This window comes from Asterias amurensis, chromosome 9 (genome assembly GCF_032118995.1).
Source record: "Asterias amurensis chromosome 9, ASM3211899v1".
In the NCBI taxonomy this organism is placed as follows: domain Eukaryota; kingdom Metazoa; phylum Echinodermata; class Asteroidea; order Forcipulatida; family Asteriidae; genus Asterias; species Asterias amurensis.
In genome coordinates this window covers 3,488,849-3,516,820 of record NC_092656.1, presented here as the reverse complement: position 1 = coordinate 3,516,820, position 27,972 = coordinate 3,488,849, and the positions used below count along the sequence as shown (strand labels likewise).

Genomic DNA, 27,972 nt, shown 5'->3' with positions numbered 1-27,972 from the left:
GTTGCATGCAGGTATTTAGATTCAAAAATAAGAAACCGTTTAAAAGAATAGATGTAAATTACTTTAATTTTCTTCAGATTAAAACACTAAAAGTCAATATTTTATTATATTACTCTTTTATAACGATTTTGTAGTTCTTCATAAAACAATTTAACCTAAAATTCTTCTTTTCTATTAGAGTACAGTCTACTATTTGGAGTTTCACATACACAATTGTAACACATGGTGAAAGAGTTTGGTAAAGGTTTGTAATAATTATTTATCCTGAGATGAAACTTCTTCAGGAATTCAAATATAAAAGTTGCATGCTAGATATAAAAAATAAGAAACTTTTTAAAAGATGTGCGTTTCATTCACTTTCCTTTGATTCAAACACTTAAAGACACTGGACACTATTGGTAATTGTCAAAGACCAGTCTTCTCACTTGGTGTATAAATAACCTGTAAAAATTTGAGCTAGATTGGTTGTCAGAGTTGCAAGATAACTATGAAAGGAAAAAACACCCGTGAAACACAAAGTTGTGTGCTTTCAGATGCTTGATCAAATTCTAATTCTGAGGTCTCGCAATCAAATTCGTGGAAAATTACTCCTTTTACGAAAACGTTACTGCAGAGGGAGCCATTTCTCACAATGTTTTATACGATCAACAGCCCCCCATTACTCGTTGCCAAGTAAGGTTTTATGCTAATAATTATTTTGAGAAATTACCAAGAGTGTCCACTGCCTTTAAAGTAAATATTATATTACTCATTTATTATGATTTTCCAGTTCTTCATATTGAAATTAAAGTTTAATTTCTTTTTCTTCCTTTCTGCCACTAAAGTACAGTCTGCCATCTGGTGTGTTAGGTGCTTAAATTGTAACACATGATAAAAGAGTTTGTGAAATTCAATTTCATGTACATTTAAAATAGAGTTTGTAAAATAAGTTACATTTCCAGAGATACAACTTCTTCAGGAATTCAAAAATTACTTGAATACAAAAATATACAAATGAATTCTGTAAAATAAGTTACATTTCCAGAGATACAACTTCTTCAGGAATTCAAAAATTACTTGAATACAAAAATATACAAATGAATTCTTAATACTTCTTTAAAACTAAGTATGCAGAACTATAATAGTGGCTTCTTAAAGCGGTTAAATCCTTCACTAAAATAAAGTGATGCTTTTATTAGAGCTCATTTAGGAAACATTCTACAGAATCAGGGAGAGTTGCAGCTCTGATGTTTTTTAAAAACATCACCCGCACACACTCCAATCATGGGCCCTTCTATATTCAAGTCTTTGTCTTTACAAACGTGGACCCAATTGTTTTACTTTGTTAAAGAAATCGTGGACATTGTTCGTTTTGCTTTTTAAAGCCATTATACACTTTCGGTAAACAGTATTGTCCAAGTCCCACACTTCGTGTATCACAACTTATATATAAAACAACAAACCTGTGAAAATTTAGGCTCAATCGGTCATCGGAGTCGGGAGAAAATATTGGGAAAACCCACTCTTGTTTCCGCGCACTTCGCCGTGTCATGACGTGTGTTTAAAATAAATCCGTAATTCTCGCTAACGAGAATTTATATTGTTTTACCGTTTTCTCAAAAAGTAAAGCATTTCATGGACTAATATTTCAAGAGAAGTCTTTCACCATTACCTTCTGTAAACTATTTGTAAATCTGTGAACTTTTATTCTTTTTTCTGTACCGAAAGGGTCCAAGGGCTTTAAAAGTCCTCGATTTGATTTCGTCTACAAGTACAACAACCTTAAGTGACGAGGTACTCTCGGGATATACAAAGAAAACTAGTTACCATTAAATAATGACCACTAATAAAATGAAACACTCATTTTTGTTTCGTTTTTTTTGGTTGTTTGTTTGTTTAGATGATCTTCCCATCAAGGGAACTCGGCAAACTCCCAAAAGGGGATATAAGCACCAAGCTAGCAACAGCCAACATCTCTCTAATACAAACATTGATTTAACATCTATTATACTAATTGCACAAACTACTGGCACTGAAGAACAAATTTCATGTACATTTAAAATAAAAGAATGTAATATAAAATGTAACTGTTCATATAAAAGTCTAAAAATAAGTGACAAATATCAAGTATTTACTGTGACCTTTAATAAAAAAGTTCAAAAGTAATACATCAGTGTTTGGTCAGAAGACGGCCTATGTGTAGAACTGTACTGTGCGACTTGACTGCAAATCTCCTTGTGAAATGAATGCTAAGTCAAAGGTACATTTTTCAGGATCCGACCATCAGGTCAGGCTGGTATCTGGCATAATTTACAAGCCTCGGAGTGTGGTACTGGACGTTCCTGCCAACTCTTAACAGACTACGAAGCTGCTTGACAAGTCTACAGGGTCTGGATAGAGTTCTCACTGTAGCTATAAACATCCAGAGTGTGGCGCTATAACTCAGCAGCATTTGCCAATGGGGCTTTTGTTCCTTTTGGTGATTCCTTGACGATGTTTAGTAAGTACTGCAGAAGAAATCAAAGGACCATAGATCAGAATACAGTTAACAAAGGTACATCGGAGACAGCTCTCTGCCCGTTCATGAGAAAACAGCCTGATCCCAAAAATGATATATTAAGAAAAGCAGGTATAGAGATAAGCTGTTTTGCCACATTGTTATTAAAGACACTGGACACTATTGGTAATCACTCAAAATAATTGTTAGCATAAAAGCTTACTTGGTAATGAGCAATGGAGAGCTGTTGGTAGTAGAAAACATAGTGAGAAACAGCTCCTCTGAAGTAATTTTACACTAATTTAGTTTCAGAAATCAAGCATCTGAAAGCACACAACTTAATGTGACAAGGGTGTTTTTTCTTCAATTGTTATCTGGCAACTTCGACGACCAATTGAGTTCAAATTTTCACAGTTTTTGTGTGTGCATATGTTGAGATAAACCAAGTGAGAAGAATGATCTTTGACAATTACCAAAGGTGTCCAGTGTCTTGTTATTATTAAAAATGCTACTATAGAAAACAGTGTTTTGTTCCTTATTATGTCTTTAGAACAAGAACAAACAGTCTTACATTCTCATCTGAACAGTGAATGCTGTCTTGTTGTCCCTCCTTGGTGTCAACCTCATTCTCGGGTAAATTGACTTCCTTATTGAGTCTGGTCAGCTCTGAACGAAGCAGCATCACGTTCAAGAGCATCGGTTGATCCCGTAGCCTTGGGGGTTTAGGAGTCTCGCTGTTGAAAAGTAATAAATAAAAGGAAGCATTTACTTGTAAGAAACCACTCAGAACATGGCCAAGTAGTTTAGAGCATCGACTTCAAGTTCTGGTGGTTAAGTCATCTTAGTGTGGGTTTCAATCCAGGTCATGGCACTTGTGTGACGTGTCCTTAAGCAGCGTGTTTTACTATGAATGCTTCTCTTCACCAAGGGGTATAAATGGATACATTTGCGGGTAAATGTTGATATTGTGTATGAAAAGGCCTTTGGACCAGTCAAATTACACTCAAAGTGGTCCATCTGACAAGTTCAAAATAAAAAAGTATCTCTATTTAATATAAATTATGGACTAGTGAAAAAGCTGACTGAGCTGTGAAATGGTAAGTAAACTGGTCCTGCTGGCCAGTCACTAAACTAAACTAAAAAGGTCAACAGACAAACCCTGCATAAAAAAATGTGAATATATTCAAAAGAAAAGTTTTCCACCTGCCTTTCATATTTAAGTTGTTCCAGCAGACTGTGTATTGCTGTAATGATACCGATCGAGGATGACGTTTCTATGCATCTCTCCTTGGAAGATTTGGACATCTTGCGAAGAACGTCTTCATACTCCCAAGGAATGTTCACCCGATACTTGGCATAAAGGTTGATCCAGATCGGGTCGCACAGATTGAAGTCACAAGGAATCAGATGGAAGTAGGTCGGGAGCTGCGGCAGATTATGGATGATGATCGGGAAGAGGACAGGGGTGTGACTCTGGTACCTCTGGCGGAGTAGAACAGTGTGTAGCTCCTCGATCTGCTCTACCGACTCCATGTAGTACGCGGAGAGGAAGACGACCACCTTCCGTGCCGACTCCATCAACGCGAGACGTTCAGTTTCTGTGTCTGCACTGGCTTTGATCACGAGCCCCGGGCTGGCGAGTTGAAGCACCTTCGACATGAACATAACATACTTCTTGTCTTCCGGTGCGTAGCTGAAAGCAATGTCACACGGCGCATCAGCTGAAGGTGGCTTTGTGACAGCCTCGGCGCGGAACAAACCCTTGATGGATGGGGGTACTACAATTTTGTGGTCGTCTTTTCTAAGGATATCTTCCGGGTCGCCACATTTTTGGATGAACTTCAGTCGTCGGCACTCGACTGCATAATCTGAAGCATCGACGACAACACTCTATGAAACGAATGCATGTTAAATTTCTGTATTAATTCATGAAGTCAAAAAAGTAGGAAAATTTTATTGAGTACAGCGGCTGAACTACATACATTGGTGTAGGCTTTAAAAGACTCTTATTAGATTTGTTCAAGGAATTAATAAATGGGATATCAGACTAAAGGAGGAAAAATATAATGCCTGTATTTATGCAATAAATGGTGTCTCGATCAGCGGGGTGTGGGTTTGAGTCCTAAAGCAAGACATCTGGCAATTATTGCTTCGTCCTTCGGATAAGATGTAAAGCTAAAGTTCCTGTGTGTTGTGTAATACATGTGAAAGAACCCAGTGTACATACTTACCGAAAAAGGTGTTTCTGGCTTGATTGGCTGCATTACATGGTGCTATGTAAGGAATAGGTCTCATATTTAAAAAACATAGCTCCACAAAACTTTAAGAAAAAATTACTGAGTGCTTTGGGACGCCCATCATCGGGAGTAAATAAAGCACTTTGTAAGAACTGCATATTTTTTTAGTTTTACTTACTTTCTTCTTACTTAAGATTGTCTCCATTTGAAGATTGATAGTTCCACCGCCGATCCAGCTCACCAAGGAGGAGCAGATGATCTCCACAGCCCGGTCGTACACCCCTGGAGTGGCGTTGATCATCTTGATCTGTGTAAACTCTGGCAGTGGATCCACAAGTGGCTCAATACACACTGGGATGTGACGGAGATTGCAAACCTGTTTAGGATGAAAGAGAAAATGACTAAAGAGGGATTTGAACCATTAACCTCTGAATTTACATGCCGGTGCTCTACCAGATGAGCTATTTAGTGTGACGTCTGGCAGTGGATCCACAAGAGGCTCAATGCACACTGGGGTGTGACGGAGATTGCAAACCTGTATAGGATGAAAGACAAAATTGACTAAAGAGGGATTTGAATCATTAACCTCTGGGTTAACATGCCGATGCTCTACCAGATGAGCTATTCAGTGTGAACTCTGGTAGTGGATCCACAAGAGGCTCAATGCACACTGGGATGTGGCGGAGATTGCAAACCTGTTCAGGATGAAACACAAAACTGACTAAAGCAAGATTGGAACCAGCAACCTTCGGATTAACAAGACGACGCTCTACCAGATGAGCTATTTAGGCAGTGGATCCACAAGAGGCTCAATACACACTGGGATGTGACGGAGATTGCAAACCTGTTCAGGATGAAAAGCAAATTGACCTTAGCGGGATTTGAACCAGAAACCTCTGGATTAACAAGCCTGTGCTCTACCAATTGAGCTATGAAGTTCAAATGTCGGTGGTGTCCCTATTTTGTCAACTGACTGTAACCAAAAATAGACATTCCAAAGATTTTCATCATAGTTCAGTTTTGAAAAAGTTTGGTACAGCAACAAGGGAAGTGGTTATTACTAAATATTGCTGCTTTGATTACCTAACTAACGAAGTTGAGACTGATCAAATTCTGAACATCCTGAGGCACATATTGACAATTCATTCCAATCAGTATCTTAGCAGGCCCTGAACTTCGCTTTTGATGGGGCATGGCAATTTTCCTCTGATAAGAAAAAAAATAAAATGTAAACGTGTATTGGAACTTTGCAAAGGGCACCACAGCAAAAGCAAAGGCCACCACAGCAATTGCTGTGGGTGCTGTGGGTTAATAGACCGATCCATTAAGCTCTGCTCCATTGCATATTGACCAATCACAACCCATTGCCCAACCAAAATCCGACACCATAAAGTCCAACATGTGTGCGCGTATAATTGGCGCGTGCGACAGACTTCTGGCATTTGAGAGGCTCACGTGTTCTTGCTCACACGTGCGCCATGGGCGGAGCCTAATGGATCAATTTATTCGAGGCTTGTCTTTGAGATTACTAGTTTTTCTATTCATACTGATTACTCTGTGACGTTATAGTGTATAAACTGTGTAGAAAAACAACTGACAAATCTCAAATTTACAACCCAAAAGATTTCTGAGAAAACTGTATATTTCTGATTATTTATTATTGAACACCCAGCAGTCTTCTTCTTTTTCTTATTATTATTATTATTATTACTACTATTATTATTATTATTATTATCCAACAGTGGATAGCCGCCACTCACAGGTATCATCAAAACAAGTAACAATAACGAACTCACAGTTGAGCAGTGCTTTGCCAGTGCCAAGTTGAATTCCTCGATACACATAGCTGACTTCATGTAACTGTTTGACACTAGGGCCACAAAGGAGCGGCAGCCATCTATAGCATGGTATAACATCCGCTGCCAAGCAGTGCCTGTAACGGTTCAACATTAAATAGTACTGAATTTTCTGAATTTTTTGTTGAGAAAATTTGAGTTTGTTTTGGGAAAGAAAAAAACCCCACCATGCTGGTCATGTTAACATTTTCAGATTTGGGGTAAAACAAATTTGGGCGATTTTTATGGTTTCAAATGATACAGAACAAACTACTGAAGATAATTTGTGTTTTTAAATCAAACAAGAAAATCTGCCATTCTGGAATGGTCAAATTTTTGGTTAAAATAACTGGGAGTGTATGGTTTACGAACGGATTGAAGACATCTTATCAATGCGGACTGGGTAAATAAGTAAAAGTTTGCGATTTATTGAGAATTTTTGGTTTTGGGTCAAACAAATACACATAATTTTTGTTTACCAGCCTTGAGTTCTTGAACATCGAAAAAAATCCTGAGTTTTGGGTTAAGCTTCTGAAGCTTCTCCACAATAGGGTTTGCTAGCCTGGAATCCCGATGAGAGTACGATACAAAGACATCATAGTGAATAGGAGAGGTATCGGCCATCACCATCTCCGTATGGACTTTCATGCTAGCATGCTCCAGAGATTGCACTAGGTGCTGGCAGCCGTCACTGATCTTTTTTTCATCTTTTGGGCTGTAAGTATTTGCAGAAAGAAAAAATATGTTGTTTTTTTCTGTTAGAAATTATAACATTTTTAACAGGTAGTATGGTAGTTGGTACCCATTTTCTTTTAATAGTGATGCACCAAACAACGAGTCTTATCATTCACAGGCCTGGAATTACACAGAAGCCAAGGAAGGCAATGGCCTCCCTTGCCCCTGGTCTTGGCCTTGATGCCCCTTCAAAAGCACCCCATAGACTGTAAGATTTTACAATGGAAGTGCCCATTGCAAAATGAAAATGGCCATGCCCTCTCAAGGATGAAATTACATGCTTGCATTCAGTAAGAGGCAATTTTTTTTCCCTCCAGTTTTCAAATAGTGTGGTCTTGTCACTGTCAAAGGACTGAAAAAACCCCAACAACAACAACAACAACAACAACAACAACAATAACAACAACAAGCCCTTAGGGAGTCACCAACTCGCCCACAGGAGTAGTCTTGATGCAAATTGTTCTTATGTGGTAACTGACAGTGTTGTCCGGATGTGCTCACTGCTGGCGATTTCACCGGCAACTGGGTCTCTTGCCGCCGGCTACTTTTGCCAACAGTCCTTTGACAAACTGGCTACTTATATTTGTTCACATGCTAGTTCTAAATCTGTGGGCAGGGACAAACCTGTTGCTGACCAAAAATAATGTAATCTGCGATGCTGCACTACAACTCAACCAATAGAATGTAATTGATAACTGCAGTAAATTCACACCGGTAGCGCTTCATGGGCAAATCAGTTTATTTTTGGAACACTGCCCTCTGGTGTTCCATCATGATATTTCAGCTCACTGAAAAGCCCCAAAACAGCAAAACATTTTGTCATTCTTGCTTGCTTACCTACAGTTAATATACTGCACTAGTCCCATGTACGTAGGCATGTCCTTGACTTCCTCTATGTAGATGGGTGCTAAGAGATCACGCTGGGCTCGTCTGTTCACACACAGTGCCAAGTTGAACAAATCTATACAGTCGCTGTTCTCAAGAAATGCAGGGCTCAGGACTGTCAAATAAAACAAATGATCCACGTCTCAAAGAAAATCAAAGCCTACATGACTGGTTCCTATTTATAATGATAAGGATGGTAGAAAGCTTCCTTTAAAATATTACTTGGTGAGGTGCTGTACTTTTTGAGATAATAGTAAAACAATTTCACATAAATAAATTTTGTCTCAGTGAGGCAATAACTATTTTAGCATGGACGACCTGAAAACATTGCTTTGTGATTTTCACTTTTTTTAAATAAAAAACTTGACGACTAATGAAGCTGAAACTTCACCCGGTAAATTTCATTACATACATCTTCATTCACAGTGAGTAGGGATTTATGTTATTGCCAAAAACTTGATCTACAAAAGGTATCAAAACGCTTTAAGGTGATTGATCCCTCTGCTGCATTGGTAATTTAAGAAAACAAGCCTTACTTGGTACCACCCTGGCGCATCGTGACATGATTTTAAACATATCCTCTTGCCAAGATGACTCATCCAGGACCTGGGTGCATTTGTAGATCCGGATGTTCGGCTTGAAGCTTCTAAACTTGGCCTCGACTAGGGACGCTGTCTCAGCATCCTCAGGGCTATGAGATAAGTAGATGTCGTACTCCAGAGGAACCACCTTGGCAAAAACCAAAAACATTGAGGTTGTCTTGATTTATAGGATTTGAGGCATTGCATGGTGAGGTATCAATATATATCTGGTTTGCGGTAACACCATGTGTGTATCTACTTGCCAGGTAGAGTTTGTTCTTAGAGAACTGTCTTGCTTTATTCTACTACCGCGGAGTAGATGTTCGGGAGACTTCTCAGTTCTGAAAAGAACTGTCCTGCTTTTTTAACTATTACCCGGGTGGATGGTATAGAAAATAGGCTAGGATTGTGATTAACTGTAATACCGCGGAGTCAGTTCTCAAATTGGTCTCAACGTTTCGACTAGCTTGCTCTAGTCATCGTCAGGAGGTTGAAATACTGTTAGGTGAGGTTGTCTTGATTTGTTCACTCTACATGTTCTTGGCCAAATTTTATGGTTCTTTTAACCGCGAGCACTATTGGAAGCAGGGAATTCCATGCTTGCGCCCATGCATACTCCACGTTCCTAGGCATTCTTCGGTTCCACAGCTAGCTCGGACATTTGGTGCTTGCACAGTAAGTGGAAAATGGTGATCGTTAGTGTAGTGATGGCACTCTACTAGAGCCAAATGATTGACTGATGGATTAAGTAATTGATTGATTGATTGATTGGTTGATTAAGTAATTGGATAATTTATTATTTGATTTGAAAATAATTAATCGATTGAATGATTGACTTATTGAATAAACAAACAAGATCCAAGCTCACCATTGGGATCAGCTCCAACTTGTTGTATCTCTTCTTTAGGTTTTCAAAAGTCTTCAGAATACCATCAGGGTCCCTCATCTTAATGGAAATCACTTTGCCTTTGACGACGGAGGCATAAAGCACAATCTTCAGCCGTTTGAGTGGCAGTCCAGCCTTCATCCACTTCACAGCAGCATCCACTATACCGCCAAGCATTCTGGCCTCATCCAAGCCCTAAGGAGAGTTCAAATAAATAATTAATAGTAAATAATAGTGGCTTCTTATATAGCCTGTATATTCGTCACCCAGTGACGCTCCTGGACCTGTAACATACAGTACTTCCTGCGAGGTATGTGGGACTACGTTTGAATTATAAGACCTATTCCTTTACAAAGCACCATGTCATAGTTTACAAGGTGCTGGTGCGCAAAATGCTTCCAATCAAATCAGGAACACAGAGGCAAACTAAGAGGCAGGACTTGAATTTGAGGCAGGCGCTCTCAAAAACTTTTGTATCACTTCCAGAGGTATACTCATTCATATCAAAAACAGTTACCTATTTTTAAAATCATCATACCTTTGATCTTGCTATTCTTATTAATTGACCCTTGTTAGTTGCATCATGATGCAACTTGCTCTCTAATCCTACCCTTTCATGTTTCCCTGCATTGTTGTCAAACAATACATTTACCACTTTTATGGTCCAGTAACCCATCCTTTCATACTAAACATCCTTTGTCCTCGCCACTTCACTCCTATTGGTTCATAGCCACCAATATTGTTTCTGAAATAGAAACTTTGATTGGCTGTTATTTTCCTGCTTCTTTCTGGATCCTTCCCTTAATCCCTTTCCCCTCTCTTTTTTCTATAAATTTATGTATTTGTTTGTACTTGTTTTATGCCTCTGAAGAAGGTCCGGTTCGGATCGAAAGCTAAGGCCATCTACCCTATTCATCACATCAAAAACAGTTATTATAGACTGGAACACATTACCACCACAGACATCATATCCATCACGGACAATAAGACTTTTAAAAGAAGCCGTTACAACCCACCTATAAAGCAACTTAAAACTACGCTGCAACAAATGTGACAGAACGCCGATTGAAACTGTGCAGGACGAATGGACCCGTCCCATGAAATATGCTAATTACATTTACGCATGCATACAGACCTTATTGGTTGGCAAACGCCATAGAGTTGTGCACTAAGCAGACGCGCAATCGCGTCTGCGTCACGCAGCCATTAGCCATGTACAAAACAGCGCAATTTTACCTCATTTTGCCAAACAAAATGTTAGTGCGCACGCGCTGTGTGCAATTTACATATTTCATGGGAAGGGTCTATTGCGTATACCCCCCGGAAGTGATACCGAGGGTGAGCTCATGCGGTAAAAAATACATGTATGGGTGTTGCTAGACTCTAGCAAATGTCCATCTTTAAATGTAGCTGATGCAGCCAATGGGCCGTGCTCTCACGAACAACCTTCCCCATTAACCGAATGGGCAGCTACAGCTATGACTGCGGCTTTTGCTAAGGGTGTTTCTAGGGATGTCCTATACCTCAACGCATGGTGATATGGAAATCCAACTGTAGCCACCTGAGGCCATGTCCGAATTGGTGGCTACGGCTGCGGCCGTTGCTAGGGATGTTGCTAAGGGCGTCCTATACTTCCATGCATAATGACGCGGCGATCCAGTCGTAGCCATAGCCGTAGCCGCCAATTCAGACACGACCAGAGTTATACGGAAACTGTCCTTACCTGTGCTCCTGTATTGAGTAATGGAGAAATGACTGTCCCTGGCTCATTTTTGAGTACAGGTACCAGACATCGGAATACATTTCCCACCATTTCATGAGGACGTACTCGTCTGCCACTAGTAAGTAGAAGAAAAAATCATTAACATTTTCAGTATGGAAGTGGTTTTAGCAAGTTTTTACACAGTGTTGATCGCCGTGATGATTTCGGGAAACGTTAAAACATTTTATTTTATTTTCATGAGAAATCGCCTAACACCGGTAGCCACTTCAAGGCCAGGGCTACATATACAATTAACTAATTTGGTCTATTGATCCAAAGCAACTGCAACCAGGGACCCAGTGCTACCTTCTCCTGGGGCTGAAACAGGGTAACCCTTTTCACAGTCCATAAGGAAGTAGGCATGGGTATTATCCAAAAATCTGGGTAAAAAAAACCCAGATTTTTGGTAAAAACAGAGACACAATATCTCAGTTAGGACAGTCTCTATCCCGACCCTGCAACCCAAACCCTATCCAAGACAAACCTGTTCTCAAAGCACAACAGCTTCCTGTACGGCAGATGATCAGGGAGGGGCTGCGATATCCAGCACATGTAAGCATGGCGGAGATCCTCAGCCTTGTTCTCAGAGAGCTGTTTGATACTCAAGCCTAGGTTGGTATGAAGTGAACCAATCAATGTGTGGGGAGTCGGTTGATAGCTACCTGAAGTGTGAACAAAAATAAGGGAATAAAAGGGTAGCGACGAGTTCTTTGACGGCCGTTTAAAACAGGCAGGGTCGTTGCCGTGTGATAAAGGCCCGAGCCGAAGGCAGGGTCGTTGCCGTGTGAAAAAGGCCCGAGCCGAAGGCAGGGTCGTTGCCGTGTGAAAAAGGCCCGAGCCGAAGGCGAGAGCCTTTATCGCATGGCAACGGTCCTGCAAGGTTTTTAGCGGACGTTTAAGAACGAGTCACTACTCTTTTATTCCCATTCATAAATGCCTTTTTGTTAAAAAAACGTTAAAAAATACAATTATAGACACTTTGACAATTGAAAATTCCAGGTTTTAAGTATTTTTTTCAAAAACTTTGTGAAGAATCTGTTTGATGCGCGTGGGTTGCTTTTACGTGGATTTGTAACTGATACTTACATCCAAAGACTGAAACACAGATGACATCAACTTTGTCTTTTTTGTCCAATCGGGTGATATCTCCAAGGCACAGATCAATATAGCATTCACCGCAAGATTGTGTGTTGATCACAATAGTGTCTTTGACGACAAACTCAGTCATCGTGGAAGATTGAAGAGCTTGTTAAACAAAACTGGTGCAAGGGAAAAATAGAAACAACATCAAGCATTTACTATTTTTTTTATTATTATTCTTTTAAAGAGAGATTTCCTTACACCACACGACCGAACAGTAAGTTTTAAGGTGCATGCTGGTCTAGCTAGTGATATACTTTGATCACTAGCTAGACCAGCATGCACCTCATTCAACAATTTGCGCTTGCGCAAGAGACCTTTTCTCAAATACTTGGTACGGACACGTATGAGGTGTGAAGTGAAACGAGGTGCCTGCTGGTCTAGCTATAGTTGCGATAACGTAACCCTCCTGCCGACGGCGTAGCCGTCGACAGGAGGGTTACGTTATCGCAACTAGTCCATGGTCTAGCTAGTGTAGTGATCAAACTTGATAGCCAGCTAGACCAGCATGCACCTCATTCAGTGGCAAGCGCTGCATTGTCAGCAGTGTATGGTCTGGAGTCGTTTTGGCGACCCCAACCAAAAGGCAAAGCCCAACTGACTGACTCCACAACAAGTCAGTTTACCGGTTGGTCTGAACATGGTCTGAACAGCATCTTCACCGCACTCAATCGAACACACGAAAACACTCAACTCAACCGATAACCAATGTTTCTGGTTGTGGATCGCCAAAACGCACTCATGGTTAGAGAGCACTCCCTCCATCTTATTGTGTTGTTTTGGATCATGGGGAGGTATTATTGGAAAAGTTTCCGTATGGCGCCACCACTTTTTCATTCGAAATAAAATAATATAGTATCTAATTTACCTGATTGACATATCCCTTTTTGTAAAAATGAGTGAAAAAGTGGTGGCGCCATACGGAAAGTTATCCGTATTATTAAACACATTAAAATCATTCCTGAGATCGAGTCTTGAACCAAGACTAGTCGATCGTATTACGCTAGTGTTGATTGACTATGATTTTCTGATCACCCAGCCACTAAAATGCCCTAAAAAGTGAAGAAAAAAACCCTGAAATACCTTAAAAACTTCCCACTGGTTTCGTGATATATCTAAGATAAAACAGCAGGCGTAAAATTGTACTCACGATTATTCGTTGTGCTCAAAATTGATGGTTTTCGGTGAGGCCATCCAGGGTCCACCACACGATCAACTTCTTCTAATAAGTCAAGTTGGTTAAATTTTGCCGCAAGAGGGCACGCTAACTTACAAGATGGCGGCGCCCGTGAAACTTGCAAAATGTTGTGCGAGCGGTGAGTTTTTAGAAAGCTTTTGTTAATAAAAATGTTAAATTGGATCAGAGGTTATACTTCTTATAAATGAAGATTCGCTGTATTTGAATTTGTATTTTTACAGATCGGCTCTTACAGATCCAACACTAGACACGCAGTCTAAAGTTTAGCCCTGTGCGTGCCATTCCATTCGCTGGACCCCCCTCATTTTGCCCTCACTCCGCCTTTGGGGGTGTGGGGGCTGGGGGGGGGGGGGGGGGTCAGCGTATTTTCCTATTTATGAGGCCATCTAAAGTTTACAAGATGGTAAATTAATAACATGACTGAAAAGTACTTCATTTAATCAATTTTCAATCTTTTTTTCTCTCTTGAAGAATCAGAATATTTAAATGCACATTTTAGAAATAATGACTGTCCGTATTGGGACTATTGGCTTTCCTACCTGCATTTATTAGTGATTGAGCATATACGAGATGGGCAGGTTAGTAAGAACTTGATAAAAACTAAGCAAAATTTGATGTGAATGAGCTACCGCCCCTCGCGTCCACTGACACTGTCACTAGGCTTACCCCTCACCATCTCAATGGACCTTACATACCAACTAACCGCACCAACCATTTTTGTACCTCATTCTTGAGTTTGCAAATTTTCAGCTGACTGCGTCATGTACTTTTGTTGATTTCTTTTTAGGGAGAACTTTGATGAGAAGTACAAGAGCGTCAATCTCAACTTTGAGGAGAGTGAGTAATCATTACAAGGAACTTGAAGTTCTGAAAATATTTATAGTGCGTCTGCGTCCCAAAATCCTAGTCAGTCTTCGGCCTCGTTGGATATGGGTCGCAGCACCAGTGAACCACTATATTTCTTTGTATTCCATTCATGCTTTTGTGACAACCATGCCCGGAATAACACGCAGGCAACGCAGACCGTGTCGTGTTGTGTCTGTTTTTCTTTGTGTTGTGTTTTCTTTTTGTTTTGTTTTTGGTCTTACTGCGCCTTGAACACCCAGCAGGGTGGATATGTGCGCATTACAAGTCTTATTATTATTATTATTATTATTATTATTATTTCTTTGCCCCTGGTCTTGGCCTTAGTGCCCTTCAAAAGTTTCCCATTTCTCAATGGAAGTGCCCTTTGCAAAATGAAAAGTGGCCTTGCCCTTTCAACATTCTCAAAGATGAAATTCCAGGCCTGAAACCATTAATATAAAAACACCCATTTGATCTTTTACTGGATATGTCTCTGGCACTATTGTGCTCAACTTAATTTTTTTGTTCTGTGTGTGTTTTTTTAGCCATGGCTAAGACCACTATCTGGAAGCAGCCATGTTTGTGATGCTGTGAGTACTCAAGAAACGACAGCTCCGCCATCGGACATCTTCAGGACTTCACAAGATAACCCTGTAAGAACATGTGTTACATATTAACAGACCTACCCAGTCTCACGCATTAGGCGTGAGACTCACGCATTTGGGCTCTGTCTCACGCTCACACGCACAGCAACCATTTTCTCACGCATTGGGGCCAGACCGGGAAAAAAATAAAAATTAACGACAATGCATTGCCAAATCGCGCTCGTGTGTACAAAAACGCAATCTACAATGTTTGCACAATCTTCAGATTGCACACAGTTTATCAGAATCATCAACTTGAGCTGCCGTACAAACAGAGCGGGGTGGTGGTGAGCTTTGAAAATTCTCACGCATAGCTGGCCCCTGGACTTGGCATCTCTGTATTAAAAGCTAGAAAAGTAGCAGTAGAAGCACTTACAGTTACAGACCAAACAATCCATCACTTGCCATCAAAGACTCATTCAATTGTAACTTGACCAATGTTGTATTATATGCCATCTCCTGTCAGCGTTTCCCTCAGCAGTGCACATGAACAAACTGGACAGTTCGCTACAACAACGAAGGATCAACCACAAGTTTGACATCAGAAACAATAACATAAAGGAACCTGTAGCTGAGCACTTTAATTTGCCTGCCGTCGATTTCGCAAAACTCTTCCTAACTTCAGACTAATCTTAGGACTTAGGACGAGTCCCAACCCTGCACTGTAGCATGCAGACCTTAAGATTAATCCTAAGTTAGGAAGAGTTACTCGTCCTAACTCGAGATAAGACGAGTCCTAACTCTTTGGGAAATCGACGGCAGGACATTCCCTGCATCACCTCAAGGTGACCATTGTTCGACAGAAAGCATTCAGAGACAGATTTGAAAGGGAAGCTGATAAACAAAAGATCATACAATAAACAAATAGTCTGCTTGTATACAAAAAGGGGATGGCCCATATCAAATGTCCATGATTAACAAAAGTGTATTCAAACACGGTGACTTAAATTCAGCTTATCAACATTTGAAATTGGAAACATAAAAAGAAGATACATTTACAAATCAATAAGTCATTATGAAAAAAAAAAAATGTAAAGATAATTTAGTGGTGAAAACTCTGTTGATTAAGATTAAGTACATGTTGATTTCTACAATTGTTTGATATCTGTGATCCAGGCAAACCATGGAGTGCAGGATGTTGGTATGTACTACACTATCCCCATGGACCAAGTCAAGAAGATCTTGCCAGTTGGTTATTCAAGGAGTTGGGAGAAGTTGGTGAGTTGTAGATCGAAATTTGAATTACGTATAAATTTGGCAAAGCATCCTAATGGAAACATTACACTTAATGAATAGTGATACTAGTGGAAACGTAAACGAAAATTACGTGAGTAATTGGCTGTGTTTTGTAGAAAAATTCATTTAATAAGTTGATTACAGATAATTTTTGTAGAGAAGACAATGAAGAAATTTCAGTTTTAGACATGGGAGGAAAACCCCAATAAAATTCAAAACCCATTTTTTTTATATGCCATAGAGCTGCTTAAGAAGAAAATATTGCTTAACAAATTTCTGCTAAGCAGAAATCAGCAGGATACCAGTCACAAATTGTACATGTGACATGGTAGTTTGGCTGGTAACCTTATTCTGGTAAGCAAAATTTTATTGTGCTTAGCTGCAATTTGTGCTTAAGCAGCTGTATAAAATTGAGCCCTGGTCTGGGCCCAAACTGCGATTCAAAGAGGTGAAAGGCATGCTTCTAACCAAAGGTTTAGTTTTAAGAGTGACTACCAAACATATACCTGCCCTTTAAAGGCAGTGGACACTTGGTAATTACTCAAAATAATTATTAGCATAAAACCTTACTTGGTGAAGAGTAATGGGGAGAGGTTGATGGTACAAAACATTGTGAGAAACGGCTCTCTCTGAAGTGACATAGTTTTTGAGAAAGAAGTAATTTTCCACAAATTTGATTTCGAGACCTCAGATTTAGAACTTGAGGTCTCGAAATCAACCATCTAAACACACACAACTTTGTGTTACAATGGTTTTTTCTTTTTTCATTATTATCTCGCAACTTCGACGAACAATTGAGCTCAAATTTTCACAGGTTTGTTATTTTATGCATATGTTGAGATTGACCAAGTGAGAACACTGGTCTTTGACAACTACCAATAGTGCAAACCTATGTTAGTTTATTGTGTTCATGTACGTTTGTTTAAGTATTTGCTGAATAAATAAAAAAGTTTGAATAATAATTAGTTGATCATTCCTAATCTCCAACCTATTGTTTTTTTTCCTCTCTAGATCGTACCCTTCCAGGAGGCAGCCGTCATGGTGCGGAAACCGGCTACAGATATCATCAGCTTGTTGAACACTAGTAACTACAGCCACCCCCCTATGCGGTATGTCCTGTATGGCACCAAGGGTAGTGGCAAAACAATGTCATTATGTCACATCATTCACTATTGTCACAGTCAACGATGGCTCATTGTGCATGTCCCATGTGGTGAGTAGCTAGACCGAATCATTAACTGTGGTGCAGGGGTTAGACTGCTGGACTTGTAATCACAACGTTGTCGGTTCGAATCCTACCAAGCTTTTGGCTGATTTCACAGTGACTCAAATAAATAGTGTCGTCTAGTTACTGAATCATGACTTCATGATTTGTGCAACTCATTAAACCAATGTTTGTATGAGAGAGATTGGCTGTTGCCAGCTTGGTGTTAATATCATATTTCGTTTCAGGGCTCAAATTTTACCATGGACCACTGGCTCGGGGCCAGTGATTTCATTGTCAGGCTGGTAAACTCAAGACAGGACAAGTCTGATGGTCTTGTTCTATTTTTCAATTCAACATCTTTGTCTCAAAAGATTAATGTTCAAATGTTGAGTTTGAGTCTCACATAAATCCTGCCGAGTATCAGCCATAAAACAAATTTTCTCTTAGCGTTTGTTCAATTAAATTAATTCAGATGATAAAATAATATTTTCATTTTGATCCTAGTCTCTTCTCATTTTGACTCTGATTTAGTAAATAAAATCTTGGTCCAGTAAAAATTCTGAGATACAAGTTCTGTGGTCTGTGGTCTTGTGAGCCATGTTTAAAGCATATGGGTACTTTTTTAACACAAAACACAATGTCCAGACCACAGATGTTACATTAAACTTACACAGTTTGAAGATAATGATAATACAAAGCTTCCCTTAAAATATTAGTTGCTGAGGTGCTGTAGTTTTTGAGAAATAAGTCAAACAATGTCATACAATGTCATTTTTTAAAAGCTAAAATAATTTTCGTCTCATGATCAGTGAGACAAATTTTTTTTCATGACATTGTTTTACTCTTTTCTCAAAAACTACAGCTCCTTAGCAACTAATACTGTCAGAGAAGCTTTATACTATCACTATCTTCAAACGGTGTAAGTTTAGTGTAAATCTGTAGACATTGTGTTTTTCGTTCTACAAAAAGTTCATAGACCCTTTAATTGTTACCTTCCTTTACTTGATTTGTTTATTTCCCAGCGTTTTCTTGGATTGCGACGGGTCGGTTTGATTACATAGATTCAGTGCATCAAGAAGGAATGTACGACCAGCCAGCATTCTCCACAGAGTGGCTCAAGCAGTTCAAAGCAAGGAATGAACACTTCTTACCACAAGTCAGTACCTATAACCAAAACATCTGAATCTGAATTATATAGTCGGCAAACACCACACCAACTTTTTTTTGTATAGAAGACAATTAGAAAATTCAGTTTTAGACGCACAAATTTAAATATTTTAGTAAGAAACTACCTCAAAAACTACGTTACTTCAGAGGGATTCATTTCTCGAAATTTTTTACACTAAATACAGCTCTCCTTTGCTCATTACCAAGTAAGTTCTTATGCCAATATTTTGAGTAATTACCAAATGTGTCCAGTGCCTTTAAGAACCATCACAAAACCAAGAGAGAAATCTCAAGATTGTAAATGTTGTTATTTTTGTTTTCAAACAAGTTGAAGACAAGTGAGAGCTACGTGTGGAGCAAACGAGAAACAACCGAGAAGAACGAGCCACTGCTTGCAGTTATAGAGCAGGTAAGGCGAGCTTTGCAGGGGCCGATTTCACAAAGAGCCAAGATTGATTGTAACTGCAAATCAATCTTAGTTGCTTAGTAAAGTGTGATTTTACAATACAAATCACTATGGCAATACTGACAATTTGTCTTACGATGGATTTTATTGCTTTGTGAAATCAATTACAGGAGAAGTAATAGACACTGGGGTGGACTTTCGTTTGGTTTGCTTAGATGATCTACCGGTCAAGGGAACTCACCAAACTCCCACAAGGGGATATAAATAAATACCAAGCTGGCCAATAGCAAATCTCTCTCTTACAAACATTGGTTCAAAGTCAAGAAATTGTGATTCAGTAACTAGACGACACTACTTATTCTAGTAATTGTGAAATCAGCAGTTAGCTTGGAGGATTTGAACCTACAACCTTGTAATTGCAAGTCCTGCAGTCTAGCCACTGGACCAGGGTGACCTGTGAAGTGATTGAGTTTTACGACTGTGCGTTTTTTCCCCCTCAAATACTTTAGTTTAAAGATGTCTATGGGTACAACAAATATTTTTTAATATTTACATCTGGGCTGGAATTTCCTCAGAAAATTAATAAGAGCTTTTCAAATACCCTAAATTATTATTTTGTTGTTACGGTCTAGGGACTTTCACGCCCAAAGAATGCAACAGACGCTATCGGAGTGGTCTTAAAAGAGCTGCAACTCCAGAGCTTTAGCGGCGGATATAAGATGATGGTTGCAGTTAAAGGTGTGAATGCATTCTTTTCTGAGAGGACCATTGTGAGGAAGCCTGGTGGATACAGAGTAAGTGCAAGCCGAAGTTTAAAACTTAAAGGCAGTGGACACTATTGGTAATTACTCAAAATAATTATTAGCATAAAACTTTACTTTGTAATGAGTAATTGGGAGAGGTTGATGGTATAAAACATTGTGAGAAAGGGGACCCTCTGAAGTGACATAGTTTTCGAGAAAGTATTTTTCGACGAATTTGATTTTGAGATCTCAAGTTTAGAATTTGAGGTCTCGAAATCAACCATCTAAAAGCACACAACTTCGTGTGACAAGGGTGTTTTTTCTTTCATTATTATCTCGCAACTTCGTCGACCGATTGAGCTCAATTTTTCACAGGTTTGTTATTTTATGTGTATGTTGAGATACACCAAGTGAGGAGACTGGTCTTTGACAATTACCAATAGTGTCCACTGTTTTCAAATGTTTCTTCTTGTAGCCCCTTACCAAGAGTTTTTTGTAAGCCTTGTTTGGGCCCAACTTGCATTAAAAAGAAGAAGAAAACACAATAAAAGCCAAGCTTTCAGTTGTATACTTGTTTTCAAATATAAAATTTTATTTAACATTTCTCTTTAGATTCCAGTCAGGGAAATGACGATGGTACAACACTTCAAGAAGATGCTGCTCGGAAACTGGGTAAGAATTCCTTTATGCTGCCAAGCAGCCCAACAAAACTGACTGGAGCGGGACTTCCGGATTCTGACCTGGATTAACGTACTGGCATCTACAAACTGAGCTATTTAGCCCTTTGTTGGCGGTCTTGCTATATTTTGTCAATGTCTTTGTGCAGGGGTGCCAGTCTGAAGCCATATAAGCGTTAACTCGATCAGAACCTGCAAATAACTCATCTCCAACCTCCACCCTCTTCTGTCTCTTTTCTCAGGAACATATCTCAAATAAATTTGAATGATACATTTGGCTCGATATTTTCGAACAAGTTTAATATAAATGTACAATTGTTTGTTTATTTCCAGATTAATGGAGCTATAGTTACCAGCGTTGATCAACATCTATGTCGCCCTCAACCATTCGACTATAAACCCCTCAACTTGCTACACAAGGAGGTAACACCAGACCAACCTTTAAGCTTTCTGACTAATGCCAGATACCGACCTTTAGAACCTGGGCCTAATTTCTTAGAGCTGCTTAAGCAGAAAATATAGATGTTTTTTGCTAAGCAGAAATGAGTTGCATACCAGTCACAAACTGTACATTTGACATGGTAGTTTGCCTGGTAACCTTTTTCTGGTAAGCATTGATAATTTGGTTGTGCTTAGCTACTTTTGGGGGCCCTTGCCATTGGTGGCTTGCAGAATGTACCTTTTACTCAATTCATTTTGCATGCCATACTGTGTGTGGTGGTAGTTATAGTGACTAGTGACATTCAAACCGAGAACTTGTTACAAAAGGGACAATGAGGTCCACGATTATCATCACAAAGTTTTTTTCCAGATTTTAGCTCTGGTCTTGTAAAAACAATAATTGGTCCAGTAGACATTTTGAGCAACAGGCCCTGTAGTCTTGTGGATTTTCCCCCCCAAATTGGGAGCCGCGGTTTTTGGTTTTGTACAAATCATCGTGTCAGTACAAAAACATTGTAAATCAAGAGTTTTAACGACGCTGTATTTTTTTTTATCAATGACTTTTCTTGCAGGGATTTGAGACGATGGATCCATTCCTGCCAGTATTTGTTGATAATTATAGCGACAAAGAGTTTGAGAGTTGCTTAGCATTGTACAAAGAGAAGAGATGGTTACAGAATGAAGCAGGTAAGAACATTAACCAGTCACCAGTCAGACGTGTACACATACACTGTTCACTTGCACACTTTTCACAAACTTTTCACAAACTGGAAAAAGGATCCCTAATAAAACATAAGAACCTGAAAAGTTAAACATTGAATGCTGCTGACAGACCTTGGGCTGATTTCACAAAGAGCTTCAAATTGATCTTAACTGCAAATCAATCGTAGTTACTAAGCAAATTGTGACGTCACAAAACAAATCACTATGGTGATACTGTAAACTTGTCGTGCAATTAACTTTATTGGTTTGTGAAACTGGCCTCTATGCCAAATTTCATGGTTCTGCCCGCGAATTAAAGATGCTATGTCAGATTTTTGGCCGATTTGACCCAAAAATTTTGATTTAAAATATTTACAGGGGTCGGGAAAGTTACAAGCTTTCATTTGAGCCATTGCTCGAAAAAGTCTGCCAATTATTAGTAGCAGTGAAAAAAGGTGCTCAAAATTAGTTTTTGTCGGGATCCCAACAATAATATCACGTGTAGGCCTGGGCGAATTATTCGAATATCCGGTTAATGGCGAATAGGTTTTCCTATCCGTAACCGCGAATGCCTTTTTTTTCTTAACCGGATATCCGCATAGGGCGCGAATAGCTATTTATAAACCGGATAGTTCTGTAATTACAACCAAGTAACCGGATATTCTTTAATATCCGATTATCCGCGGACGTCGGGCGACAACTGACATGAATGTTTTGTCTGAATCCTAATGAAACTTCTATTAAGACAGCATAAAACAGCATAATTTAAGTATTTTGCTATGCTCACCTCCGTGAAGAGTTAAAACAATGACATTTCTGACGTAATTTGTTCAAAGATTACAAAAGTTTTCCTTCACGTAGAGCCATCCACGATCAAAAGAAAAAGCAAATCGCCATCTTTAAATTAGATCCGTTCATTTTTATGAATGAACCGAGTGACACTGTTTAAAACTAATATCAATCGGCCCAGAAGATCTCATTCACAAACGAACAGCGCCCTCTAGCGACAAAAAATTTTTTTTTTAAATATTATTATTTTTTTATTTTTTTATAGCGCCCTCTAGCGGCGAAAAAAACTATTCGACTATCCGGTTAATTTCGGATAGTTGGCCAGCGGTATCCGAATAACAAAATTTCACTATTCGCCCAGCACTAATCACGTGACCAATTCTTATGTGTTTTATAAGAAATGTTTAAAATTTTTGTCATGGTTCCTGACCATTAAAGGTAAAAGTTAATTTTGTTTTTGTTTTAGAGCGGGTGATACTCTTTGAAACACCATTCACTAAAAAATAATTTTTTTTTTTTTTATGTTTGGGGCCAAAATTCTGACATAGCATCTTAAACCTGTAGATGATGGTAGGAGTCCGATTCATTTTTTTAATTTTTTTTTTTACAGCCGTAAGTGAAGATGGAAAGGCCCAGCTGAGATTCCTAACAGAGAAGAATCCTGCTGCAGTACACAGAATCTGTAGCTCATTGTAGCCTCTCTTCATAAGAGAAACATTTGACTTCTGTATACAAAGTCTCTGCCTCAAACTACCACAATCATCTACTCCGACTGGAGTTGGACTGTTCAGTTTTCACCAATTTGAAACAGTCATGCCTTTAACAAATCTGTCCGGATAAATTACCCATATATACGTAGAGAAGAAATAAACAAAATTGGGAGACCGCCAACATTATGGCTAATTGGGTCTCAGAATTCATCACTGCAATGACCTATCTTTCTGAAAGTTTGTATACACTCAGTACCTTGAGTACCTTGTTTGGTAGATACGTGCGCTATATAAGACTTCCATATTATTATTGTTTTTATTATTAAAGTATAGGCACATAAACCCGGAGGTCGCAGGTTCAAATCCCACTTTATTAAATTTATTCAACCGTAAAATATGTAAAATCTAGTTTACACTATTTACATGCTTTCCGAAAAACTTGAGTTTAATCTAACAAGGGATGCAGACTAGGTTCTCATTTTGATCCTGATCTTGTCAATTAAAGTTTCTGGGCTAAAAGTCCTTCATTCTTGTGGATTTCCCCCAAAAAATGTAAGCCCTGACATCACGTACTGTGGACTCTTGTCCAACATGCTGACTTCTTGAAGGCGGGAGTGTGACGCAGACTGTACAATGTACCTAAAGAGAAATCACACAACAATGGAAAAGGTTTCAAGTCCCACCTTTTTCACAAGCAGTCCAATGATTGAACAATATGTTTGTTTGTTTCTCAATTAATTTTTATATCCATTCAATAATTTGCCATAACCTTAGTAGTAGGCATAAAAATTGGCATTGCAAAAGTAAACACGGCGTTGAAAAAAATTAAATGATTTTGAACGATTTCCATGTTATGTTTACAGTGTATTTATTAAGAGCAGTTGAGTTAAATATGATAATAATAATAAATTTAACAATTGTATTGCGCCCTTGCACAAAATTATCAAAAGCGCATTAAATGAATGAAAATACACAGAATTTTTAAATTCCCATTCATAAATACCTTTTTCGGTAAAAAAAACTTCAACACTTTTTGGTCTAAAAGTAAAATAAATACAAAATTTTTATTTGTTCAATGATTTCTTTCAACACAACACCCCTCCAGCTAAGAAATGGTAAGGCCCTCGGGTAAACAACTCCTTATAAGGAGATTGCTGTGCGCGTATCGCGTGATGTGGCACAACTGTTCCAGCTGTTGCTCTCGACCAATGGGAATGAAGAAACTCTTATAAGCACAGGTGCAAGCTCGCGTGTCACGCCCATGTTTCAACACTTTTTACTGGTGTTATATCATCCGTTCAACACCCCCACCTGATGCCCTCTCGACCAATTAGAATGGATGAACTGTCTTAGGTATTTATGAATTTAAGATCAAGACTGCCCAGACCTCAGTATTAAGATACGTCTGTCCCACCAACAGGAAATTTACACATACTATATGCATCAGGCAGTTATGAGCATGTTCGACAAAGCAAAGTTTTATTTTATTGACAATGGGGGACTTTTGGGACGCTTGGTTGCAGCAGACTTACCAGGTAAAATCCATTGTTCTTGGTAATGTGCGCATGCTCAGAACTACGTCAACAATGACAATTCACCTGGTAAGCCTGCTGCCACCAAGCGTTCCAAAGTCTCCCATTAAACATTGAAATGAATTGAGGCTGTATCTGAAGTGGTGGCTACAGCTACGACTCTGGCTGTTGATAAATGTGGTGTTAAGGCGTCCTATACTTTGTATAAGGCATGTGAATCTTACCTTTCAAATAGTTCTTGGTTTTCACAGACAGCACATCACCTTGAACCTCATGCATGCCCAGTAACCAATCCAACATCTGATAAAACAAATAAATGTTATGTTATTAAACATTCAAAATACCAACATGTACCTATACAAAATAATAAATGTTGAAAGATGAAAATAAAATTTTGTAACAACACCAATCAAAATGAAAAGAGGTATAGAAGTACAGTAGGTTAGAACTAGATGGGGAAGAGGTGGGGGAGGGATGGGGATTATAATAATAATAACCCGTTTTTATATAGCGCTTTTCACACCCGGAGGGCGTCCCAAAGCGCTTCACATTATTACCCCTGGTCACTTGGCCTTAATTTACTCCTTAAACCATCTCAGCTCCCTGGTGGGGAGTATGCAGCCTGTGCAACATTAATATGCGCTACTCGGCTAAATCAATCACAAGAACCATTTCTGCCCTCACAGGTACCCATTTACCCCTGGGTGGAGAGAAGCAATTATAGTTAAGTGTCTTGCTCAGGGACACAAGTGTCACGACCGGGATTCGAACCCACACTCTGCTGAACAGAAGCATCAGAGCTTGAATACGGTGCTCTTATCCGCTCGGCCACGACACCCCATTATATAGAAGGTGAGCAGATCGGTGGAGAGGGAAAGTGGGAGGGAGTACAACAATCAGATTAAAGACAATCCAATCTAAGATGGCCAGGATGCAAACAAGTGAAAACACTGCAACTCAAAAGCCTGTTCATCCAATCCTAGGTTGGTAACATGAAATAATGGCTACAAACATTACAGTATTAGCTCATACACATTAACCTTCCTAGTCTGAAAACACAGCAATTTGTGTGCAAACATCACATTATTTGCTCATACACAATAACCTAGTCTCAGTGAGTATTTTTCCAGCAAGTCAATCAATATAACATCAGTATATTTTTCAAAATAGAAAATAATATTTTTTTCTTTACCTTGTCTGTGACTTGCGACCACGGTTGCGTCTCCAGCAGCAGAGGTAAACTGTAAGACAGAAACTGCAACAAGTCCTCAAGCTCCATCCTACCACTCCCAACTAAACTGGTACCCACACCGTAACCGGCTTCACTCTCACTGTCTCCAGCTAACTGGCCGTTATGATTAGGAGGGTGTGCTGGGAACCAGCTTGGTGTAATGCCTAGTAGTAATACCAAGTCTGTTGGTGCCCAAGCTATTATAGCAGCAGTGAATACGTCCAGCAAGAACTGCACAGCCTGTAAGAATTGAATGAAACAAAAAGGTTTGAGTTTATGACTAACCAAAATGTCTTCAATTATATTATTATTTGGGAGGCTAAAATCATCCTTACCTGCAGCTGAGAAGCTGAATTGCAAAGGACGCAGCTAATTGGTCCAACATTACTCCTGAAACTTTTCTCAGCTCCCTAGGGAGTATACAGCCCTGGGCTGCTGTGGCGCTTTAGAGGCCTTTTTATATACAATATCAAACTCTACCCTCGCAGGTACCCATTTACACAAGTGTCATGACTGGGATTTGAACTCACACTCTGATGACTTCACCACCAGAACTTGAATCCATTACACCCTACACGCATCTAGAATCTCTTCCACTTAAACTTAGATCTTGTCTTTGTACCACAAAATTCAAATCTCTTCTCAAAACTTATCTTATGCCACAGGTTTTCAAGGACTAATTTGAAAGGACTAAGTTGTGTCTGTTTTCTTTTGGTTTTGATTTTATTGCGCCTTGAACACCCAACAGGGTGGATACATGTACTTGCGCATTACAAGTCTTTATTATTATTATTATTACTACAATTACCTTTGCGATAGATCTGTTTGGAGCTAACTGCGTCTTTCCATGCGCTACATTACTAGCATGTCCCATGAGTTCCAGCAACCAATGAAGTCTCTGCATTGGGGCTGTGTGTTGTGTAGTAGAGTCGCACTGCGTGAATGACACTAGGAGTAACCATACAACGCTGTGATGTTCAGCATCGGTGGCTAGGTTCATTCCAACATCTGCACAATCAAAACAACAAGCTTTGTTTATTAGCAATAAGACCAATTAAGAACTTAATCCGCAGTAGTGACGTTTATAACGAGAAGTCCCCTCCATCCACTAAGTGAAAGAAGTAGTCCAGTGAATAAGCAGGACAGTTCTTTTCTGAGCTGTCTCCCGAATGCCGAAAACCTACTCTGCAATAGTAAAAAAAAAGGCCTTCCGAATTCCAAAAAATCTACTCTGCGGTAGTAGAATTTATAGCAAGAACATAATCTAACCCAGCAAGTAGATACACACATGCTTTTATTGCAACCAAATAAACAGTGATACCTCACCTTGCAATGCCTCAAATCCCTTACAAAGTACAATTGTTGCAAAAGCACATAGATGTGAAGTCACTTACCGACGCACGCATTCAACCACATGAGAGACTGCTTGCCGTGACAGACGAGATATGAACGCACAAATGTTGACTTGACTAAGTTATCCTGCACAAATACAGAACATTGCATTATTATTATTTGTTTCTACACCCAGATACTCATGATCACTTGACGCTCGAAACAAACACAAACAACTTATAGAATTTATACATTTTAAATATGCTCAAGTATCTACACGATCAGCCTACTTGTTTTGAAGGCAATACATGGTAAATCACCATCCTACATCCGTGATCTCATCCGGCCATATGTACAAGCACGTGATCATCTACGTTCAGCTGCTGACAAGTTTCGTCTTGTGGAACATGCTGGAAATAATTCATGGGGGATCCCGTTCTTTCCAGGCAGCTGCAGGGAAGGTGTGGAACGGTCTACCACATTCTATCAGAGCCATCCAGACAATAGAAACCTTCAAATCAACCCTGAAGACCCATCTTTTTCAAAGACATTTCAGTAACACTCACTAGACATT

General features: G+C 39.3%; 3 protein-coding genes across 6 annotated transcripts in view; 1 reads left to right on the top strand and 2 right to left on the bottom strand.

The window, feature by feature from the left end:
* Positions 1 to 12: 12 nt before the first annotated feature.
* LOC139941348 (uncharacterized) lies at positions 13 to 13,764 on the bottom strand. 2 transcript variants are annotated; one of them, XR_011786598.1, is made up of 14 exons: positions 13,688 to 13,764; positions 12,484 to 12,656; positions 11,882 to 12,059; positions 11,359 to 11,473; positions 9,618 to 9,830; positions 8,705 to 8,897; positions 8,121 to 8,283; positions 7,028 to 7,263; positions 6,510 to 6,646; positions 4,892 to 5,089; positions 3,680 to 4,366; positions 3,048 to 3,206; positions 1,253 to 2,486; positions 13 to 1,221 (listed from the first exon to the last, which is right to left on the bottom strand). XR_011786598.1 is itself a non-coding variant. In XM_071937795.1 (13 exons), the coding sequence occupies exons 2-13, from the start codon at positions 12,623 to 12,625 to the stop codon at positions 2,415 to 2,417; spliced, it is 2,493 nt and encodes an 830-aa protein (XP_071793896.1). In that variant the 5' UTR covers positions 12,626 to 12,656; positions 13,688 to 13,764; the 3' UTR covers positions 13 to 2,414. The 2 variants fall into 2 exon arrangements, 1 of the variants encoding a protein (XP_071793896.1); XM_071937795.1 differs by having other exon boundaries at positions 13 to 2,486.
* An 18-nt stretch (positions 13,765 to 13,782) lies between these two features.
* Positions 13,783 to 23,339, top strand: LOC139941349 (small ribosomal subunit protein mS29-like). Of its 2 annotated transcripts, XM_071937798.1 has the most exons (12): positions 13,783 to 13,853; positions 14,523 to 14,572; positions 15,127 to 15,234; positions 16,342 to 16,443; positions 17,473 to 17,674; positions 18,691 to 18,824; positions 19,164 to 19,244; positions 19,874 to 20,035; positions 20,597 to 20,656; positions 20,995 to 21,084; positions 21,675 to 21,789; positions 23,204 to 23,339. In XM_071937798.1, exons 1-12 carry the CDS (start codon positions 13,814 to 13,816, stop codon positions 23,287 to 23,289), a joined length of 1,230 nt encoding a protein of 409 aa, XP_071793899.1. In that variant the 5' UTR covers positions 13,783 to 13,813; the 3' UTR covers positions 23,290 to 23,339. The 2 variants fall into 2 exon arrangements, with proteins under 2 accessions (XP_071793899.1, XP_071793898.1); XM_071937797.1 differs by lacking the exon at positions 23,204 to 23,339 and having other exon boundaries at positions 21,675 to 23,194.
* A 464-nt stretch (positions 23,340 to 23,803) lies between these two features.
* Positions 23,804 to 27,972, bottom strand: part of LOC139941347 (focadhesin-like) — a 30,963-nt gene continuing 26,794 nt past the window's right edge. For both annotated transcript variants that reach the window (XM_071937793.1, XM_071937794.1), the window contains exons 30-34: positions 27,461 to 27,545; positions 26,875 to 27,074; positions 26,028 to 26,306; positions 25,060 to 25,135; positions 23,804 to 23,942 (exon numbers count right to left, since the gene is read on the bottom strand). In XM_071937793.1, coding sequence (XP_071793894.1) covers positions 23,869 to 23,942; positions 25,060 to 25,135; positions 26,028 to 26,306; positions 26,875 to 27,074; positions 27,461 to 27,545 — 714 coding nt within the window. In that variant the 3' untranslated portion in view covers positions 23,804 to 23,868. The remainder of the gene's footprint in view (positions 23,943 to 25,059; positions 25,136 to 26,027; positions 26,307 to 26,874; positions 27,075 to 27,460; positions 27,546 to 27,972) is intronic.

Excerpts from the sequence above, each read along its gene's own strand:
- LOC139941348 (XM_071937795.1), bottom strand. The coding sequence starts at position 12,625 with ATGACTGAGTTTGTCGTCAAAGACACTATTGTGATCAACACACAATCT. Across the intron at positions 4,367-4,891 it reads CAATCTTAAGTAAGAAGAAA|AGTGTTGTCGTCGATGCTTC; the intron begins GTAAGTAAAACT and ends TTCGTTTCATAG. Across the intron at positions 3,207-3,679 it reads AACTTAAATATGAAAGGCAG|ACTCCTAAACCCCCAAGGCT; the intron begins GTGGAAAACTTT and ends TTCAACAGCGAG.
- LOC139941349 (XM_071937797.1), top strand. The coding sequence starts at position 13,814 with ATGGCGGCGCCCGTGAAACTTGCAAAATGTTGTGCGAGCG. Across the intron at positions 19,245-19,873 it reads TGCTTGCAGTTATAGAGCAG|GGACTTTCACGCCCAAAGAA; the intron begins GTAAGGCGAGCT and ends GTTACGGTCTAG. Across the intron at positions 21,085-21,674 it reads TCAACTTGCTACACAAGGAG|GGATTTGAGACGATGGATCC; the intron begins GTAACACCAGAC and ends CTTTTCTTGCAG.